Consider the following 22,347-nt stretch of genomic DNA (forward strand, 5'->3'; position numbering starts at 1 on the left):
CAACGTCCAGGCTGGTACCAGTGTGGCTCCTGGGCCCAACCAACATCACCCCTATGGCTTGTTCCCAGTATCAGGCTGGCTGAGGGTTTCTGCAAAAGCTAATCTACACATTGCCTCATTCCAACATTGAGATTTCCCCCCCCAAACCTTTGATTAAATTCCTTTCTTCGAAATGCCTCAATTAGTTTCTGTTGACGAGACCCCAACAATTACAGATATTTATCTCTATTTCAAGATTTCCTGGGGCCTTAATGAACGTTGTTGTACTTTTCATTGTAGAAGTTTCAGCAAAGGTCTTTGATTAGGATAATGAACTGGATGAGGAAATGTTATAAAAATAGATAACTAATTATGGAGATGAAAAAAATAATAGGACCTTAATCTAACTGAGGAAAGAACACTTCTGGTTAGAACTACATGTCAAATGTCTTGAAAGATAATACACGTAGTTTCTTTTTTTAACTCACAAGACTTACAAACTCTTCAACGTAGCATTCTGTAGTAAGTCACTCCTCCTTCTCCTTCTCTTCACCACACGCACAATTTTAACTTTCAGGCCAACCTTTTGTCAGCTGCCTGCAGTGCCCCTGGAAGGGATACAGCCATTTTCACTTCACGGACTGGAGCTATCTTGAAATATACAGGAGAGAAATACCTCTGGTTCCATTTCAAGAGTTGGACCCGTAATGCTTGGTTTACTTATTTACTATTTACCTGGAAAGCTGCTCAGGGAAAGTAATGTGTTCCTGACTTATAGCATCATAAAAAAAATTGAGGAAATAAATGGAAACAAACCGCCAGGTAGCACTAAAATAATTAGATGAGATATGCTCTTTTGGTATGAAAAACGTTGACGGCATAAAGTTTCCAGAAAATATTTATAATCTCAACAGTGTTCTTTTCACACCGACTCAATATTGAAGGTTAGTCAAAGGCATTTTACATTCTTTACAAAATTATATTTTGATGACCAGTTATAGAATACCTTATATGGTCTAATAAAGATTAGTACAATATGTTTACTTTTACAACATAAATCAGCCTATATTTAACAATACACAATATTTCATTGAAAAAAATAGAAAGGTTGTGAAAACGAGAGTACACAATTGTTTCAAGAGTGATATAGTTCTAATATTATGCGAGAGACAAAAACTGTAATTGCTATTATTTTTATTAAATATTAATTGTATTGGAAATACAGTTAATAGATAATAGAATTATCAATTCTATTATCAATTATCAATACAATTTCCAATTGTATTGGAAATACAGTTAATAGATAAAAAAAAGCCTAAATAAAAAAATCATACTAGATACTCGGTTTCTCCTTGTAAATGGTTTATAGTTTAAGATGATGATGTCCCCCACAAAACAGAGCAGTAACAGTTTGAAAGCATACAAACTGTTAAGTTTTTATAAGTTATTATATACAACATAGGTAATATATTATATACAATGTAAGGTATTATATACAACATACAGTATAACATATACAACATACAGTATAAGGTATACTATACAACATGTAGCACGTGGTATGATACACAGAAGACAATATAAGGCATTATATACAACATACAAAGTATTATCAGATGCTAGTGATAGACAATTTATAACGTGCTTTATTTGGAAATGTTTACGCTCTTTTCCTATAATTATCCATGTTTCATTTATTCAAGGAATGTGAAGTATTATGCTTATTGGGTAGCAAATAATTATGACCACATCCAACGAAGTTGAAAAAGTATGCTGTTTTCCTATGTGCAAAGCCATTGCGATTTAATACACGACGCCTGCAGTTGGTTTTTCACTATGTTACTCTGCACTTCGGGAAGGAAATCATAGTATCTTTCTGAGATTTTTTTCTTACCAACAATTGGAATAAGGTCATACATCTCCTAGTTACATCAAAGAGAGTGTGATCATTGGTTTAGAAAATGTCTAAGAATTCCTTCGAGCTTCTTTCACAAAGCAGTATCAAAGAGAAGGCATACTTTATTCGTCTTCACGGTCTCCTTTACGATGCAATGTTTGTTGCTCTTAATTCGCTTTTTGATGTCTGCACAGTCATGGAAGGGAGATGGTCAGTTCCGGTGGCGAGCAGAATCCAAGCCGGCCCTGGAGTGCTCGGCCCGCCGTGCCATGCGTTACACACCTATTTATGGAGTCTCCAGTTTATGAAGCAAAGATAGGAACGAGTCAGCAGTGTTGTTGTAGCGATTTCCCAGTCCAGTGAGCTGACAAATTGTGGCCCCAGTCAATCTGTCAACGTGTCTTTCCCATGCTTCTTCTTTGCTCTCAGTAGGTTATAGCTGTGGAGCTGCTCTGTCTGGGGGTACAGCTGTCCCAGGTTGCTATGGAGACAGAGCAGTTTTTTTTCCCTTCCTCTTATTCCTGACAAACACGAACCCTTATCCTCCCCAGGACTCCACATAGACCTAAAGCAGGTGGGATGTGAATAAAGGAATTTCAAAAGACATATGGCTCTAGCGTTTCATACTCCAGCTGGGAAGGGAGCCCAGCTGCCCTTATTCTCACCTACGTACCACCTGCTTTTCAAAGGAAATGTTTGTGAGGATTATAATCACTGGTTTTCTCTAATGCCGTCTCATCTGAAGGTACTATTTGTGAGTTCACATAACCTCAGCGAACATTCATTCTTAAAATGTCTTCATGGAACATAAACCATTTCAGTTTTATGTCTCAAATGAATAGCCTACGGATTTTTGTAATTGCCATTAATTTACTCCAATTCATTTAAACAGATAAAGCTTAAATTCCTCGTTGCTAAGCCATTTCTTTGAGGCCACCCAGTGATCCCAGATGGCTTCTGACAAAAATGCAGTTTTAAGAAATTGAAGGGCCCAATCTACGTTTAACAAATGGTCGAGGATACCCCCTTGTGGCACCTCCTTTGGATTGGGACCATGACTCATGCGGTTTGAGGAAGCCGCTGAGTGTTGAATGCAAAGAGATTTTCCCAGAGTTGTTTCCTTGTTTTTGTCATTCAGGTACCAGGTGGCAGGAGTGTCCTTAGGGACTATGTTGGAAAAGAAGCAGGGTTCCAAGTAGAAAAGTAGACTAGAGAGAAGTTCGAGGTGACAAAATAGAACGGAGGTCAGTTTATAATTTTGCCAAGGGTCATTCTTATATCCTGTCAGTAATATCCATGTAAGTAACATGCAAGGCTTCCAAGTACATGTGTCTCATAAAGAGCACGCATCCTGCACAGTTTGCTAAATATCGTAAGGGCTCTTACGACTGTAGTATCTCCAACATTTTTGTGCATGAGGGAGTTCTCTGAAGGCTGAAATTTGAAGTAATCATTAAGCAAAAGAACAGAGGTATTTTTTTCTTCACGTCCTTAGCAACATATAATGCACATTAGTTCCCCTACTTTTGCACATATTATATTTGAGACATACAACATCTATTCGCAAATATTTCAAATTACCAGACACCCAAAGAAACCCACCAGCTTCCCATAGCAGCACGGCTGTGTTTCTCCCTGTGCAAACTTCAGTTACCAAGGAAGTGCAGCACCACGTACTCGGGTGGCCCCAACAATGTTGCTAATGGTATCAGAGTGTTTGTACTGTACCCAGCGTGCGTCACAGGGGGATGGCGTTTAAAATTTAGAATGGCATATTTAAATGGCTCACGCTATAGGCTGAGATGACAGGGTGCGGCAGGGAGCAGTACAAGCAGTGGTAAAATATTTACTTCTTAGTTCTATGTTGTGCAAACGTGTTACGATAATATGCACAAACAAGTATTTAGCAACTGTATCCTGCAGCTGCAAATCTGACGTGGGTGTGATAACATTTAGCTTTGTTTTTCAGATTTCAACAATTCATTTGGTGTGAGATGATCTTATGCAGGATTCTATAAAAATAAGGGAAAGCGTTATGATTTCTTTCTTCCTTCAGGCATTCGACCTAAATCTGGAACACTGTTTACAAACTAAACATTCATGGAGCTGTGGTTTTAATATGAACTGAGAAGAAGTGTGCGCACTGGATCTTGCAATCCAATATGATTATACAATATTGACATCTTCATGAAACTTTGTTTTAAACACTCTGGACTTTCGGGGCGCCTGGGTGGCTCAGTCGGTGGAGCGTCGACTTCGGCTCAGGTCATGGTCTCGCAATCTGTGAGTTCAAGCCCCGCTTCGGGCTCTGTGCTGACGGCTCAGAGCCCAGAACCTGCTTCGAATTCTGTGTCTCCCTCTCTCTCTGGCCCTCCCCCATTCATGCTCTGTTTCTCTCTGTCTCAAAAATAAACATTAAAACAAAAAATTAAACACGTTGGACTTTCTTAGATAAATTGGAGAGGTTCTGTACCTCACTCTTCTGCTTCGGATATTACAACCATGTATAAGAAATCAGTTACAATACTTTCGGCCTATTAAAGAAGTCTTTTCTTTCCCTTCCCTCAAGATTTGAATGGAATGTGCTTTATTAATGTGCAGTGACTGCATTTTATAAATATACTTGGCATCTCTGAAGGAAGATGGGGAGTCATTCAAACGTAAAGGTCTGATTTAAATATTTTCGGGCCTCAGTAAGCAGTTGATTACATTTGGTTTGGTAATTGAACGCTTGTTCGTGTGCTAAAGGCACTGATGATCTCTGAGGTATGACCAGTGAGAGACTGACGGAAAAACACCGGAGAGCTTCCCATTGTGAGGGCAGGCATTGCCCTGGTTTTTGTTTGTTCTTGTCGTGCTAAGCAATGAGAAGACTGTGCCCAACATCAATGCTACCCGTATTATCAGCAGAGAAACTAGACAAAAATCCCGTGATATCTAGCAAGCTAAGTAGGTTTGGGTCTGAGTAAGTTACATACGGTGTTCACTTTTAAAAACCTTTCTTGTAGCCTTTGTTTTTCCTTTTATTTTATTGTGAACGCCTGTCTTCTCGCTGGTTGGATAATCTGTAGAACCGAAGGGCTTTATTGTCCTGATCTCAACACTGCAGATTTTCTGGATTACAAAATACGGTGTTTTGAATATGGTAGACACCTGATGTATGTTCGTTGCGTTGATTGAAACTCCATAGTCATTAATCCCAAAAGGGAAATATGCAAAGTAAGTAATTTACACAAATGCAGTCTTACTAATTTACAGAGAAGCCCCTCCCTCCATGCTACCCTGTTTTCTAGTACCCGGGGGGACGGCGTTTTCTACCTACTTCTCAGTACTAGGGCAGTGAGGTGATACAGGGTAAATGGACTCTGTCTATAGGGGCTATGTGAGAGCTGAGAGGTGGGGATTATCATCTCAAAATCACTATGAGATTCAAATATGCTTTTTAAAATAATTATTGAAGGTTTGCCATTAACCTCCTTGGAAAAAGGCCCAGTGGGAAAAATGGAGAACTCCCTCATACATGTAATTTTACTGGTCAGTCTGTCATTTTTAGCTGCTATATTTGAGCAAGTCGTTTAACTTTGAAATGTTTTCCACTTCTCGTTTGAAAAATAAAAAGCAGTGACTTCTGTCTTGTTTACCTCACAGGCTTTATGTCACAAACCTAAGGCTGCATTAGAGCTCGCACGCTTGGTGACACGTTATTCAGTTCTTGAACTGTGGGCTATTACACGTACAACTGTATGTTAAGACTTAGTGGAAACCAGTGAACAAATCCAAATAATTTATGAGTCAGATAATGTGGCCCAATATTCAGTAGAGACAATATCATCATATTGAATTATTGCCGGGATATTTTAACAGTGTTGCGTTAGGCTGCACCATCATCTCTGAAAATGTAGTATGTAAAGGACCATCCATGTATGCATCAGTTAATTAAGAGTGACAGTGGTGGTTAGGACAGGGTGGGTGGCCCCCCAGCTGTCACGCAGGCAGCGTTTAGCCTGTACGTCTAGTGTTGTTTCTGTATCTAATGAGCTGCAATATTCAAGCCCGTTATTCCCTGTGCTTTTGTCCAGCACAAGAGTGAAATGATGAATTTGAAAACTGCGCTTCCCTATTGGTGGGTCTTAGCAAATAAGTAAATCTTGGAACTTTCCTTTCGAGATCATTCAGAACAGTGTCAAGGGTCAAAGGAGCAGTGGCCCTGTCTAGGAGTTACTTATCAAGTTGCAACCAAAACAAACAAGCAAGCAGAAAAACAAAATAAAAAGCAGCTCTCTTCCTCTCTATTTGAAAAAAAGTGACTAATTCAGCTGAATTCAAAGAACAGGCAAAAGTGTGGCAAAATGTACATTTAGATACATTGATATCTATCTGTATATAGCTTCAGAGACACAACTGCCTCTCCTAGGTGCTGGGTTGTTGTTCGGTTTAATATGTTCTTCTCACCCTTAGGTTTTACATGGAATCCCACATATAGGGTCTTACATTATTTTGGACAGAGTATTTACATTTAAATCTTTAATTCATTAAGACTTGTTGCTAGTATATTGCTTAAAATTGTATCCTATTTTATTTTCTTCTAAAAGGATAGCCAGATATGTTTGTACCATTTATTATAACCAGTCTTTTAAACACTTGATTAAAAGAAAAACATCTCTATCGTGTATTAAAAGTTCAAGTACATCGAGATCTACTTTGTAGTTTTTATCCATTTCTACTAATTTATTTACATATCAATAACATGCTGATTGGATTAAATGACAAACATATTCAGACATGACTCACTCAGCTCACTGCTGCTCTTCTTAGCATTTTTGGATATTCTGGAGGCTATTTTAATACTTTCTTTGGACTTAATTTGTTCTCCTAGAAAATTTCACCAAGTATGTGGCATATCCTTGCAAGGCTTTAGAGTTTGGTATCTATCCTTCAATAAAAGATACAAATTACTTGAAAGCAATATATGCTTTGAAAAATCTAAGGATTTTTGTTTTTTTTTTATGTTTTATTTGTTTTTTGAGAGAGAGAGAGAGAGAGAGCGCGAGTGCAGGAGGGGGAGGGGCAGAGAGAGGGGACAGCGGATCTGAAGCGTGCTCCTTCCTGACAGGCTGACAATTAGTGAGCCCAACGCAGGGCTTGAACTCAGGAACCACGAGATCATGACCTGAGCCAAAGCCCGAAGCTCAACCAACTGAGTCACCCAGGTGCTCCAAACATCTAAGGATTTTATAGGTTTTTCCCTCCAGATCTTTAATATTTTCCCCTGGTGTGTATTGCAACTAAGAAAAACACCTTTTCTTTTAAATTCCAATTAGTGTTCTGTGGAGAATTCTTTACGTGCACAATTATATTTTTAATAATGGGTTTATTTTATTTTCTTAATATTTATAAAATTTTATTTTTTTATCTCACTATGTTTGTAGAACTCATAAAACATTTTTTGAAAAATACTGGAGACCGTGAACACCTTTATCTAGTACCTGATTTTAATTGACATGGTCTCGCTGCTTCAACATGTGGGAAATTTTTTTTTTTGCTTTTTAAAATGATTTTTAATAAAACTTAATAGCTTAATCACCCAAAACTACTTAATGAAGACTTTTTATGAGATAGGTGCTATGCCATGCCCGACTCTTTGAACATACCTGTGAAAAGATACAGCCTGCTGTCCTTGCGTGCACACATTTTCCTGGTGCATAGATAGAAGAACGTTAGACATAATATGTCAGCACACTATGGGGTAGGTAGGAATGTGCTAATAGGTATGAAAAATGACAGGTAGAACAGGGAAATGAGGGCAGAGGTATGTGGAGAGCTGTAACTTTAAATAGATGGATGAAGATAGGACTTACTGGGATGATTTTTGAGGTAAAAACAGAGGAAGTCAGGATGAGAGCCATGGGCATATTTAGAGAGAGACCATGGTAGGCTCAGGCAACAGCCAGGGATATTCAGGAAACATCGTGAGATTTTCTCCTATTCCTGTTTTTCTTAGAGTTTTTATTAGAAATTACAGCTCAATTTGACCAAATGTCCTTTCAGACTCTAATGGAGAGGACAAAATCTGCCCCCCCAACCTATCTATTATTGATACTATTAATAGGTTATGTATATTTACCTTGATGAAATTAATTACATTGGTAATAACTTCTTGGTATTTATCCAGGTTTGCTATTTTGAAATACAGCCTATTTGGTCATAGTATAATTTCATTTGTCACTTGTAGGATTCTATAAGTGAATAGTGTATTTAAATGATTACATCTATCTTTATATTAACAGTGGTCTTTTGTTTCTTCATATGATTTATGTCAGCTTTTATTACTTGTTTTCATTTTAGTTTGATTTTGTAACACGAAGAGACTTCAATAATTTCATGCTGGAATAATTTCATGCTGGAATAATTTCTTCTTTAAGAATTAGATAAAACTTAGTTTTGAACCCATCTGTCCCTGATGCCGTTTGTGAAGTAAAGCTTTTAGGAATTTTAAAATTTAATTAAGCCTGCTTAATAGAACATAAACTAGTCAATTGGCCATATAACAATAAGAAGACAAAGTAAAATATTGCTTGAATTATTGAGGAAGTCATCTTGGAATTAAAACAAATGCTGTAATAGCATTTCTACAGCCATGTGAACTAGTTAACAATGCATTCTGCTTGTTACATTGAAGTTCCTTTCATCTAGCATTTGACTTTTCACCCACTTTTGCTACATAGAATCTCGTTTCAATGGAGTCTTTGAAAGTGATGGAATTATTTTTAGTCATAGCTTTAAATAATCCAGGAAAATTTGCTCAAATGTTTCAACATTTTGCCTCACTAAAGTAAATGGTTTTCTTGCATATTAAAATTCATTGATATTATTATTATATCCTGATTATTTTAGAGCTGAAATTTCTTATTCATTCAAATTTTATTCTTGATTGTAATATTTACCAGAATCCAAAAATTACTGCATACTTCAACACTACTTGAGGCAGAAACTCTATGAATTCAGAAATATTAAAATTTCAGTCGTTCTTTTTTTAAACATATAACCGGATATACATTTTTTGCTGTGACTTTTCATTTTAAAACAACATAAATTTAGACTAGAAATGACTGTAGGAAGCCTCCCGTTGTATCCCTTTACATACATGGACTGTTTTCACAAATTAACATGCAGACAAGATGAAGAAGTGAGTGAATGCACCCTCAAGAGGGTCACATTGCCTTTCTTGAACTGCTTTGCCCGTGATAAATTCTGATCCCTACCCCATCTACTCCTGGCCCTTCCAGCACCGTTCTCTATCCCCCTAATCACACCAATTGAATGTGAAAGATGCTATTTTTAAATCAGCCCAAATCCCTTTCTTCTTCTGCAGTGCTTCGTCCAGATTCTAAATTAGAGTCGATTTCTCATAGTTGGTTCACCCCCTACTTCCGGTGGTGATGTGATGTGATCTTCCTGGATACAGTTCCGTACCTCATTTTCCAGTTGGATAATCTCCGCTGTTACACTTGATTTCCTAGCAACCCAATAGCACCAGTCTCGTGACCACTGTAGACTCCTTCCGTGGCCAAATGGTTCTCCCTTCAGAAGGCTCAACCTTCCGCCCTGCCACCTGGCAGCCACCGTGAGCCCAGGTGTAATCTGTGGGTGTTAATGTATTCATTCACCTGCGCTCACACCTCAGAGACGGCCGTCTGCTCGGTCAACTGTCATTCTGCAGATTCCTTTGAAACCTGAACGTGAAGGCAGGTGCACAGGGCCAGAGGACCCTCTGACCCCATTCAGGAAAGCCGTTCGATTACAATTTCCGCTCAAACTCTTACCCCATAATACACGTAGTAAGTCGAGTTTTTTTCTCCCCCACAATTAACATAAACAAAAAGTGATTACGTAATAGCATATATAATACAAAAGTGATTTGTTTATTCCGTGTTGACATGTAATTATTTTCCTAACATGAACAGAAAAGCATGTGGTTGTATCTAGTGTTAGCCTGGTCGTTTTGTCTGTGAAGCAACGTATTTGAAATCATTCCTCAAAGTCACATTTAATTTCCTTTTCAGCCAAGAGTCAGGGCTTTAGGAAAATGATTTACTGCACTTAACAATATGTCAAGAGAGATGAGTCAAATGTTAATGTGAAATTCTAGGTAACTGTTTTCCATCACTGTCATCAGTGAACAGCAGTACTTATCTTACAGTCTGGAGATGGAAATCTTACTTGCTTGTTCTGACATCACGCGAGGGTAGTGATTGTGACCCTCACAGACTGTCTAACTGCCTTTGTTGCCACTGAAGATGTGTGTGTGTGTGTGTGTGTGTGTGTGTGTGTGTATGCGTCTGTGTGTGTGTTTCCTGGTGTGTGCTTAAAGTACGCCCAGGCAAAGCAGAAGTCCCTCTTTTCATCAATTAAAATTAATCCCCAAGGTTGGGGTAGGGGACAGGGATGAATAGGCAGAGCACAGAGAATTTTTAGGGCAGTTAAAATACTTACATTATACAATAATGGTGAATACATGTCATTATATATTTGTCCAAACCCATAGAATGTACAATATCAAGAATGAACCCTAAGGTAAACAATAGACTCGGGGTGCCTTGTGATCATGGTGTGTCAATGTCAGTTCATTATTTGTAACAAATGTACCCTTCTGGTGGAGGATGTTGATGATGGGGAAGGCTGTGCATGTGTGGAAGCAGGAAGAATACGGGAACTCCCTGGGCTTTCCCTACAATCTTGCTGTAAACCTTAAACTCCTCTATAAAAATCGTCTTTAAAAAAACAAAAAATCCAAACCACTTCCCAGCTATGGGCAAAATTAACTTCATATACCAAAGCTGTGGCAGATAGATAAATTCCTCTTGAAAATCTCATATTAGATAGAATATCCTCTAAGGGGAAGGAGGAAAGGGTGAAGAAGACAAATGATTTTATGAAGTTTCCCTTCTAACAGGTGAGTGGAACTCAAAAACATTCAGTTCATAAACTGAGTTGTTAGGTTTGTCATCGTTTAATAGAATAAACCTATAAATATCTATTTTAATACCTGCCCCACTTTTGTTCCTATTGATTACCATCCTTTACCAATCTCTTGCCCTTTCCTCATGTACATACCCAAGGCGACATGATAGAATAGTCATGCTGATACATGATCTGATCAAAATGCACATTTGATTTGCATCATAAAATGTGAATGAAAATGAAAAAGACAGCTGGATTTATTGGTGCAGATTTCTGATTTTGCAGCCAGATGACATCCATCATCACTCATGATGTATAACCTATATTTTCCAACCCGACAGTACCAGGCTGATTAAATATGCATTCAAAGCATATTTGCAAAGCTGAGAAAAATTTAAACACATTATCTCAATCCTGTTCACTGAAAAAGTGAATATTCTTGCATTTATTAAGAAATGTGTCTGTGTCAAGGACTTGAACTTGTGATTGCCGAAAGATAGCCATATTTGATCTTTTATTAAAGACAAATCTAATTATCTCTCTAGGGTGAGATTTTACAATTGAAAATTATTTGTTCTGATTTTTCGCAATTACATTTGAATAAAAACTTCAAGATTGAAGTACACATGTAAAGTAGCTGCCCATTGCCGATTGGTGAGGCAACCATATTTAACTTATACATGTTTATTCTCATATTTATGCTTAAGATGCTCATATGGTTATTTTGTTATTTAGCAGTAGATATTATTTGTTGTACACTTACTATGGAATATAAGGATTGACCTGTTGCATTCCACCATCCCATATATTTCACTGACTCACCAACTCCTAATACAATGATATAATAATGATTATATCAGTGTTATGTGTCAATGCAAAACGTAAGCCAAGCTCATAAGTCCACATTAAGCCAAAATGGAGTAAAAAAAAATCCCACAAACATTGGGACCTTGAATGGGGTTGTCTTACATCTACAGAAAAGTAGGAGAGAATTGATATCTTCGCAGTATTATGTCCAGTGATCCATGACATAACATAGAGTTCCATTATTTAAAAAATACTGTTATGTTTGTTGATATTCAATCAAACCAGGTGACCTTTGTGCTGTTACAAAAATAAAATGTAACCAAGTAAATTTTAAAATCGAATTCACTTTGTTAAGCCATTTATGAATCAGGCAGCATTCCATCCAGCAAGTAGAAAGAAGCTCTAAGGTTCTGTACAAGATGGAAGGATTTTTATTATAGGCAGATATGGGGAGGGACAACTAGAGAAGGAAGAAAGAAAGAAAGAAAGAAAGAAAGAAAGAAAGAAAGAAAGAAAAGGAAGGAAAGAAGGAAAGAAAGGAGGAAAGAAGAAAGAAAGAAAGAAAGAAGAAAGAAGGAAAGAAAGGAGGAAGAAAGAAAGAAAGAAAAAAGAAAGAAGGAAAGAAAGGAGGAAGAAAGAAAGAAAGAAAGAAAGAAAAAAGAAAGAAGAAGGAAAGAAAGGAGGAAGGAAGGAAGGAAGGAAGGAAGGAAGGAAGGAAGGAAGGAAGGAAGGAAGAAGGAAAGAAGGGAGGAAGGAGGAAGGGAGGAAGGCAGGAAGATTACCTCCTTAGTCCTGACCAGAAAATTCCTCGCTACATTTCTGGGAGAGGTTGCAAGTGAAATTAGATTAGGTTTTAGGCCCTGGTTTGGTGAAGGCCTAACAAATGTGACTACATTTGGGGCTTTTGTGGTTTTCTTTCTAACAAGGTATTGCTTTGTGTCTATACTGTTCCATGCTAAACTCCCTTAGTAACTCACCTGCTAATATCTCATGTAATAATGTCTATAGATTCCCAAGGATTTTCTATGTTCAAAATTATGTTGGGGTGTCTGAGTGGTTCAGTGGGCTAAGCGTCTGACTTCAGCTCACATCATGAGTTTACGCCCACTGTCAGCTCAGATTCTGTCCTTCCCTCTCTCTCTGCCCCTCCCCCACTTGTGCATACACTCTCTCTCTCTCTCAAAATATAAGTAAAGAAATTATCTTCTCTCTGAACAATAAAACTTTCATTTCTTCTTTCAATTCTCATGCATTTTATTAGCTCTTTTCTTGCCTTACTGTGAGAAGATCTGAAGAAAGATTGAGGAAAACTGAAGATAGTGGATACTTTTGTCTCATTTCTGATCTCAGAGAGAAATGTCTCAATAAATCGAAGTTAACTATGATGTTTCTAAAAAAAAATATATCTTCTTTATAATATGAAGATACTCTTTTGTATACTCAGGTTTTTGAGTTTCTATCAACTGTATTTTGTAATGCTTCTTTGCATCTATAGAAATGACTATCTAATTTTCTTCATTTTTAAGCTTTTTTCCTACTTTCAATGTGATGAAATATAGTACTTTTTTTCTGCGTGTGACTTTATCTTGTCTATTGCTCAGAGTGGGCAAACTTTACTGTTCTGTCATCAAGTTACTGATTCTTATGTCATCGTCACTGTATTACTGAGTCAATTTTGTTATTGTTTTTTTAATGTTTATTTGTTTTTGAGAGGGAGAGAGTGTGTGTGTGAGAGACAGAGAGTGTGAGAAGGAGAGGGGCAGAGAGAGAGGGAGGCAGAGAATTCCGAGCAGGCCCTGCACTGTCAGTACAGGGCCTGACACGGAGCTCGGTCTCAGGAACTGTGAGATCAAGACCTGAGCCAAAGTCGGCCACTTAAGTGACTGAGCCACCTAGAACCTCAGGAAGGTTCTTTTTTTTTTAATTTATGTTAGCACATTTTTTAGTTCTACAATTTTCCTTTTATTTTCATAATTTGTATTTCTTTGCTAAAAGTTTGTAATTTTTCATTTGATTCAAGAGAATTTGTCATTTCTTGCTGACATATTTTTATTAGGGTGACTTTAAAGTCCTTGTCAGATAATTCCAGGATGTAATTCATCTAGTTGGAGTTAGCTCTCTTTACTCATTTAAATTGTGATTTTCCTGGGTCTTCGAGGGACATGCTATTTTATTATATCCTGGCCACTTTGCTTGTTATGTTGAGACTGTGGCTCTTACATAAGATTTTTTTTTTTTTCTTTTTAGCAGGAATTCACTCTACCACAAAGGTCCTAGCCGAGTTTTGTAGGCTGTGGTTCCATTGACAATATACTTCTTAGAGTCTGTCTGGCGTCTTGGGTCTGATTGATTTCTCACTGTTCCCTGCTGATGCTAGTTGAGGAAGTGGGAGGAGCTCTCTCATCCTGGGCCCCCCTGGTGCCACTAAGTGGACAAAGGGATGCTTTCTCCAGCAGTGGGTTGAAGTTCCTCCGTATGGTTTCTGCATATGGTTTCCTTTCAGCAAAGAGGTTGGTGTCCTCTTTGCTGTTGCTACCGTCCTGGGATCCCTACCGAGTTCTTTTTTCCTTGATCTTTCAGGGGTCACCTTGCATTTCAGTTGTCTCTTGCAAGTTTTTGAGTGTTTATACTCCCTGAGTGGGGAGCAAAGGGAGCTGAACCCATACCCTCATTTCCGGACCAGAAGCCATTCTAAATCATTTTGATAGCCAATTCTCTCATGGCTGGAGGTTGAGCATTTTTTCTGGATGTTTAATAACAAGCTGTGTTCCCAGGTTCATTAGCCGTCTCTTCACTAATTGTTGGCAATTCCCCTCTCAGTCGATGTGAGCTTTTTAAATTAAGACATATTTATATGTTTTCTAGGTACCTTTGCTCTAAATAACTCCTCAGCTTCTTGTACTTCTTTAGCTATTTCTCACATGTATCTTGATATAATTTTTAAGACATTGACATTACTGTAAGTGATAGAAGTAAACCCATTAGTCTACAATGTGAAACATGTTGAGAGTTGAGGATAACAGTCTTCACCATTATTCCAAGTTTGCAGGGAAAGGAAGCATAAAATATGCGGTGATATGACAGGAAAGGAATACCTATGTGTTTCTTGTGTGTTTTTGTTTGCTTGTTTGTTTTGTTGTTGTTGTTTTTGCAAAAGTGCTTGAGTGAATCGGGGCAATTTTATTTAATTTGAATTAGCTCTTTCATCAACATCTTCAGGGTCATTTATTTTTATATGTCCAAGGGGGTGCGTAATAGAGGTTCAATAAATATTTATTAAATTAATGGCATAGAGGCTCGAGCACCGTACCTTCCTATAGAAGTCATAATCTCTCACATTGCCTAATAGAGACCGTACACGTAAGAGATATCTATGAATATGAACGGAAGATGATGACATTGTGAGCGAACAGGGGACCACCAAACGGTGGGAAGAGAAAGGAGGTGATGGCTGTATTCCTACAATGTTATGTGATTCATTCCCTATTTTAATAAAATGTTTCCCACCTCTAGGGCAAAAAAGAGAGGCGAAAAGACACCCAATCATTTCAAGGTCTTTGCTATCGCATAAGATATTTCGTGAACATACTGACGATGGTATCATTTTCACTCCTTTTTGTTTCAGGTTCAGGTTCTTCGGAACGCTGGAGAAGAAGTGAACCTGACAGTGTCATTTTTAAAAAGAGCGCCCGCTTTCCTCAAACTCCCACTGAACGAAGACTGCGCATGTAAGCATTTATGAAGAATAGGTAAAATGCTCGCATCATCATGTTTATTTTTGAAACCGTTATTTCCTGACAGTAATTGATAATTTCGTTTTAAAGTTGGCATTTCTGCCTGAATACAAATATTTTTTTATATCACACAGCATTTTATGAATGCTTATGCAAAGGGGACAGATGCTAGTTTATTTTTTTTAACTTGTTTTATTTTTTATCTTGTAATTTACATCCAAGTTAGTTAGCATATAGTGCAACAATGATTTCAGGAGTAGATTCCTTGATGCCCCTTCCCCATTTAGCCCATCCCCCCTCCCACAATCCCTCCCGTAACCCTCCGTTTATTCTCCATATTTGTGAATCTCTTCTGTTTTGTCCCCCTCCCTGTTTTTGTATTATTTTTGCTCCCCTTCCCTTAGGTTCATCTGTTTTGTCTCTTAAAGTCCTTATATGAGTGAAGTCATATGATTGTTGTCTTTCTCTGACTAATTTCACTTAGCATCACACCCTCCAGTTCCATCCAGTAGTTGCAGATGGCAAGATTTCATTCTTTTTGATTGCCGAGTAATACTCCTTTGTATATATACACCACATCTTCTTTATCCATTCATCCATCGATGGACATTTGGGCTCTTTCCATGCTTTGGCTATTGTTGATAGTGCTGCTATAAACATGGGGGGTGCACGTGTCCCTTCGAAACAGCACACCTGTATCCCATGGACAAATGCCTAGTAGTGCAATTGCTGGGCCTAGGGTAGTTCTATTTTTAGTTTTTTGAGGAACCTCCATACTGCTTTCCAGAGTGGCTGCACCAGCTTGCATTCCCACAGATGTTAGTTCTGTTTCAGAATGTATTCAGCACATTTACAGTTATTTTCTAGCCTATAACTGGAGACACATTATTTATTTTAAAAATAAATATTTTAATAGTATCCTATTATGTACATTGTATATCTCTATTACATTTCATTCATAATATCTGATGAATATACTTTCTCTAACTAGAAAATGATATAATCCTATGTGGCTCCTGGACTTCTAAACAAGCATTTACACTTGTCATGGAAGGAAGCACCAGTCTAGGTAGTAATGGAATAATTTTCATAAGAGTTAACTTCAAAATGTCTGTATCAATTTGTACATTAAGAAATAAAACATTATCAAACATGTTTGCTAAAAATCAAAGAAGAATATATCTTTTAACTGAGGCATAATTTGCATGCAATGAAATACAGAGATCTTAAATGCACAATTGGATCGCTTAATCTACATGCCTTTAAATCACAGAAGGGTTCCTCCATGGCCCTTCCCAATAAATAACACCGCAAGAAACAACCATTAATTTAATTTCTTATCATTATATATTCCTTTTCTTTCTTGTAGAACTTTTTTACAACACAAGCATACTGTATTTACTCTTTTATGTCTAATTTCTTTCACTATGAAAAATCACGTGTGTTTTAAATTTCAGTCATTTGTTCATTCACATTGCTGTGAATATTCCATTAGATAAATAGAATAAAGTTTGCTAATCACTCTCTGATTGATAGATAAGGGACCTTGTTTCCTGTACTTTGCCATTATAAATAAAGCTACTATGAACATTCTTGTATGAGGCTTTGGAAATCTTCCAATTTTATGTTCACTACCGTAAGTACTTAGGAGTGGGGTTGCTCAGTCACCAGGTAGATGTATAATTAACTTGTTAACTGCCAAAAAGCATTTCTACAGAGAACGTTTATTTAAAAGCCTCTTTATCTCCACTCCAGCTATGTATGAGAGTTCTGACTGCTCTACATTTAATTCAATATTTTATGGTCAAAGATTTTTTTTAGCTATTCTATCGAGTGTACAGTGGCGTCTTATTATACTAGTACTTTGCATTTCCCTGAAGACTAATTATGATTAGCTCCTTATCATGTACCATTTGCATATATTATTGGAGTTCTGCATATCTTAGTTTGTAATGTGCGTGCTCAAATTTTGCCCATCTCTCTATTGGTATATCTTTATATTATTGTAGTGCAGGAGTTTAAGAAAATATTCTGTACATAATCTTTGTCAGCTCATGTATTACAACACTTTTCTCTCAGTCTATGGATAACTATGTTTTCCCTAAAGGTGTCTTAGGTTTGCAGAAGTTTTCCATTTTGACAAACTCCAATTTACCATTTTGTGGCTGCTTTTACTGCATATGGTTATTGTTTTCCATATCTTCTCTAAGAAATACTTGCTTACCCCAAGGTTGCAAAGAGACTCCCCGACATTTTCCTGGAGCTTTATGACACTGGCCTTTACGTTGAGGTTTAGAGTCCATCTCATACCAATTACTATCTTGTGTCTGAGCTAGGAATTTAGAATCAAGAAATTACTTTCTTATTTCCATTAATTTTTGTGTTCATCCTTCCACCTTAGCTGCTGTGTTAATCCCCTAGGACAGGTTCTCCAATTCTGCAATTGTTCATGATTATTTAGCTGTTCTATACCCTTTGCATTGCTGCACATATTTTAGAAATGGCATGTCAATTTCTATAAAATCCAGTTACAATTCTCCATGGGATGAAGCCGGATTTATAGATAATTTGTAGAATTAACATATTAACAACTTGAAATCTCTAAGCCCATGAACATGATATAACTTTCTATTTATTTATGTTTTCATTTTTCTCAGCAACATTTTAGTATTTTCAGTGGGAAAGTCTTACATATCTTTCATTAAACTGATTTCTAAGCATTTCTTATTCTACCATAAATGGCATTTAAAAAAATTTTAGTGCCCATATTGTTGCTAACACATAGATATACATTTATATATTCTGCATCATAGGCTTAATTTTCTTATTAGTTCAGGTAGGACTTTCTGTCTGTTCTTATAGGCGCTCACCTTATACAGTTATGTTATCTGCAAATATTGAATTCTCCTTCTTTCTTTACAATCTGTATTTTTAAAATTTCTTTTTCTTGCCTATTTCAATGGCCAGGACTTCCAGTAAAATGTTGGGCAAAGTCTTGAGGGCAGATATGTCTCTTTTGCTCAAGATATTAGGAGAAATTTCCAGTCTTTTACTGTTAAGCATGACATTCATATATATGCTCACTTATACCTTTTATTTAGGTTGAAGAAGTGCTCTTTTATTCCTAGGTTACTGAGAATTTTTCTTTTCCTTTTTAACATAAGTTAATGTTGAATTGTCACAAATATTTTTTATACCCATTGAAAGATTATATTTTTAATCTTTTTTTTTATTCTGCTGATATGGTGTATTTTTATTTTTTATTATATTTTTATGAATATAATCTATTGTCAAATAGGTTTTCATACCACACTAGTGCTCATCCCAACAGGTGCCCTTCTCAATGCCCATCACCCACATTCCCCTCATCCGGCCCCCCGTCCACCCTCAGTTTGTTCTCTGCATTTAAGACTCTCTTATGGTTTGCCTCCCTACCTCTCTGTAATTTTTTCCCCTTCCCTTCCCCCATGGTCTTCTGTTGAGTTTCTCAAGATCCACATATGAGTGAAAGCATCTGGTATCTGTCTTTCTCTGACTGACTTATTTCACTCAGCATAATATTCCAGTTCCACCCACATTGCTGCAAATGGCAAGATTTCATTTTTTCTCACTGCCAAGTAGTATTCCATTGAATATATAAACCACATCTTCTTTATCCATTTGTCAGTTGATGGGCATTTAGGCTCTTTCCATAATTTGGCTGTTGTTGAAAATGGTCCTATAAACATTGGGTTACAGGTGCCCTATGAATCAGCACTCCTGTAACCTTAGGATGAATTCCTAGTAGTGCTATTGCTGGGTCACAGGGTAGTTCTATTTTTAACTTTTTGAGGAACCTCCACACTGTTTTCCAGAGCGGCTGCACCAGTTTGCCTTTCCGCCAAGAGTATAAGAATGTCCCCCTTTCTCCACATCCTTGCCAGCATCTGTAGTTTCCTGATTTGTTAATTTTAGCCACTCTGACCAGCATGAGGTGGTATCTCAGTGTGGCTTTGATTTGTATTTCCCTGATGAAGAGTTACGCTGAGTGTCTTTTCATGTGTGTGTTGACCATCTGGATGTCTTCTTTGGAAAAGTGTCTATTCGTGTCTTCTGCCCATTTCTTCACTGGATTATTCATTTTTCAGGTGTGGAATTTGGTGAGTTCTTTATAGATTTTGGATACTAACCCTCTATCTGATATGTCATTTGCAAATACCTTCTCGCATTCGGTCGGTTGCCTTTTAGTTTTGTTGATTGTTTCCTTTGCAGTGCAGAAGCTTTTTATCTTGATAAGATCCCAATAGTTCATTTTTGCTTTTAATTTCCCTGCCTTTGGAGATGTGTTGAGTAAGAAATTGCTGTGGCTGAGGTCAAAGAGGTTGTTGCCTGCTTTCTCCCTTAGGGTTTTGATGGTTTCCTATCTCACATTTAGGTCTTTCATCTATTTTGAGTTTATTTTTTGTGAATGGTGTAAGAAAGTCATCTAGTTTCATTCTTCTGCATGTTGCTGTCCAGTTCTCCCAGAACCATTTGTTAAAGAGACTGTCTTTTTTCCATTGGATACTCTTTCCTGCATTGTCAAAGATTAGTTGGCCACACATTTGTGGGCCCAGTTCTGGGTTCTCTATTCTATTTCATTGGTCTCTGTGTCTGTTTTTGTGCCAATACCAGACTGTCCTGATAATTACAGCTTTGTAGTAGAGGCTAAAGTCTGGGATTGTGATGCCTCCCGCTTTGATTTTCTTCTTCAATATTACTTTGGCTAATTGGGGTCTTCTGTGGTTCCATACAAATTTTAGGATTGCTTGTTCTAGCTTTAAAAAGAATTTTGATTGGGATTGCATTGAATGTGTAGATTGCTTTGGGTAGTACTGACATTTTAATAATATTTATTCTTCCTTTCCATGAGATTGGAATGTTTTTCCATTTCTTGGTATCTTCTTCAATTTCCTTCATAAGCTTTCTATAGTTTTCAGCATACAGATCTTTTACATCTTTGGTTAGGTTTATTCATAGGTATTTTATCGTTCTTGGTGCAATTGTAAATGGGACCAGTTTCTTTATTTCCCTTTTGTTGCTTCATTATTAATGTATAAAATGCAATTTTATTGTACATTGATTTCTGTACATTAATTTTGTATCCTTCAGTTTTGCTGAATTCATGTATCAGTTCCTGGAGTCTTTTGGTGGAGTCTTTTGGGTTTTCATGTAGAGTATCATGTCACCTGTGAAACTGAAAGTTTGACTTCTTCTTTCCCAATTTTGATGCCTTTGATTTCATTTTGTTGTCTGATTGCTGATGCTAAGACTTCCAACACTATGTTAAACAACAGCAGTGAGAGTGGACATCCCTGTCGTGTTCCTGACCTCAGGGGGAAAGCTCTGAGTTTTTCCCCATTGAGGATGATATTAGCAGTAGGCTTTTCAGACGTGGCTTTTATGATGTTTAGGTATGTTCCTTCTATCCTGACTTTCTTGAGGGTTTTAAGAAAGAATGCTGTATTTTGTCAATACTTTTTCTTCATCTATTGAGAGGATCATATGGGTCTTATCCTTTCTTCTATTAATATGATGTATCACATGGATTAATTTGAGAATATTGAACCAGCCATGCAGCCTGGGAATGAATCCCACTTGATCATGGTGAATAATTCTTTTCATATGCTGTTGAATTCAATTTGCTAATATCTGGTTGAGAATTTTTGTATCTAATTTCATCAGGGATATTAGCCTGTAGTTCTCCTTTTTTGTGGGGCCCCTCTCTGGTTTAGGAATCAAGGTAATGCTGACTTCATAGAATGAGTCTGGAAGTTTTCATTCCATTTCTATTTTTTGGAATAGCTTGAGAAGGATAGGTATTATCTCTGCTTTAAATGTCTGGTAGAATTCCCCAGGAAGCCATGTGGTTCAGAGCTCTTATTTGTTGGGAGATTTTTGACAACTGATTCAATTTCTTCACTAATTATGGGTCTGTTAAAATTTTCTATTTCTTCCCATTTGAGTTTTGGTATTGTGTAAGTGTCTAGGAATTTGTCCATTCCTTCCAGGTTATCCTGTTTGTTGGCATATAATTTTTCATAGTATTCTGTGATAATTCCTTGTATTTCTGAAGGATTGGTTGTGATAAATACATTTTCATTCATGATTTTATCTATTTGGGTCCTCTCTCTTTTCTTTTTGAGAAGCCTGGCTACAGGTGTATCAATTTTGTTTATTTTTTCGAAAAACCAACTCTTGGTTTCATTGATCTGTTCTACTGTTGGTTTTGTTTTGTTTTGTTTTGGATTATATATTGTTTATTTCTGCCCTGATCTTTATGATATCTCTTCTTCTGCTGTTTTTGAGGTTTCTTTGTTGTTCTGCTTCTAGTTCCTTTAGGTGTGCTGTTAGATTTTGTATTTGGGATTTTTCTTGTTTCTTGAGATAGGCCTGGATTGCGATGTATTTCCCTCTTAGAACTGCCTTTGCTGTATCCCAAAGGGTTTGGATTGTTGTGTTTTCATTTTCATTTGTTTCAATATATATTTTTTATTTCTTCTGCTATTGTCTGGTTGACCCATTCGTTCTTTAGTAGGATGTTCTTTAACCTCCATGCATTTGGAGGTTTTCCAACCTTTTTCCTGTGGTTGATTTCATGTTTCATAGCACTGTGATCTGAAAGTGTGCATGGAGGGCTGTTTTGTGACCCAGTATATGATCTATTTTGGAGAATGTTCCATGTGCACTGGATAAGAAAGTATATTCCATTGCTTTGGGATGCAGAGTTCTAAATATATTTGTCAAGTCCATCTGGCCCAGTGTATCATCCAAGGCCATTGTTTCTTTATTGATTTTCTGCCTAGATAATCTGCCCATTGTTGTAAGTGGAGTATTAAAGTCCCCTGCAATTACCACATTCTTACCAACAAGATTGCTTCGGTTTGTGATTGTTTCATATATTTGGGTGCCTTCGAATTCAGTGCATAAACACTCACAATTGTTAGTTCT

The 22,347-nt window shown here is 37.1% G+C and overlaps 1 protein-coding gene across 2 annotated transcripts in view; it reads left to right on the plus strand.

The window, feature by feature from the left end:
* Positions 1 to 22,347, plus strand: part of SNTG1 (syntrophin gamma 1) — a 333,569-nt gene that overhangs the window by 99,958 nt on the left and 211,264 nt on the right. For both annotated transcript variants that reach the window (XM_047073716.1, XM_047073717.1), the window contains exon 7: positions 15,270 to 15,372. In XM_047073716.1, the coding sequence (XP_046929672.1) occupies positions 15,270 to 15,372 (103 nt within the window). The remainder of the gene's footprint in view (positions 1 to 15,269; positions 15,373 to 22,347) is intronic.

This window comes from Lynx rufus, unplaced genomic scaffold, assembly GCF_022079265.1.
Source record: "Lynx rufus isolate CCGP_SWC_20201006 ecotype Redwood Valley unplaced genomic scaffold, mLynRuf1.p SCAF_12, whole genome shotgun sequence".
Lineage (NCBI taxonomy): Eukaryota > Metazoa > Chordata > Mammalia > Carnivora > Felidae > Lynx > Lynx rufus.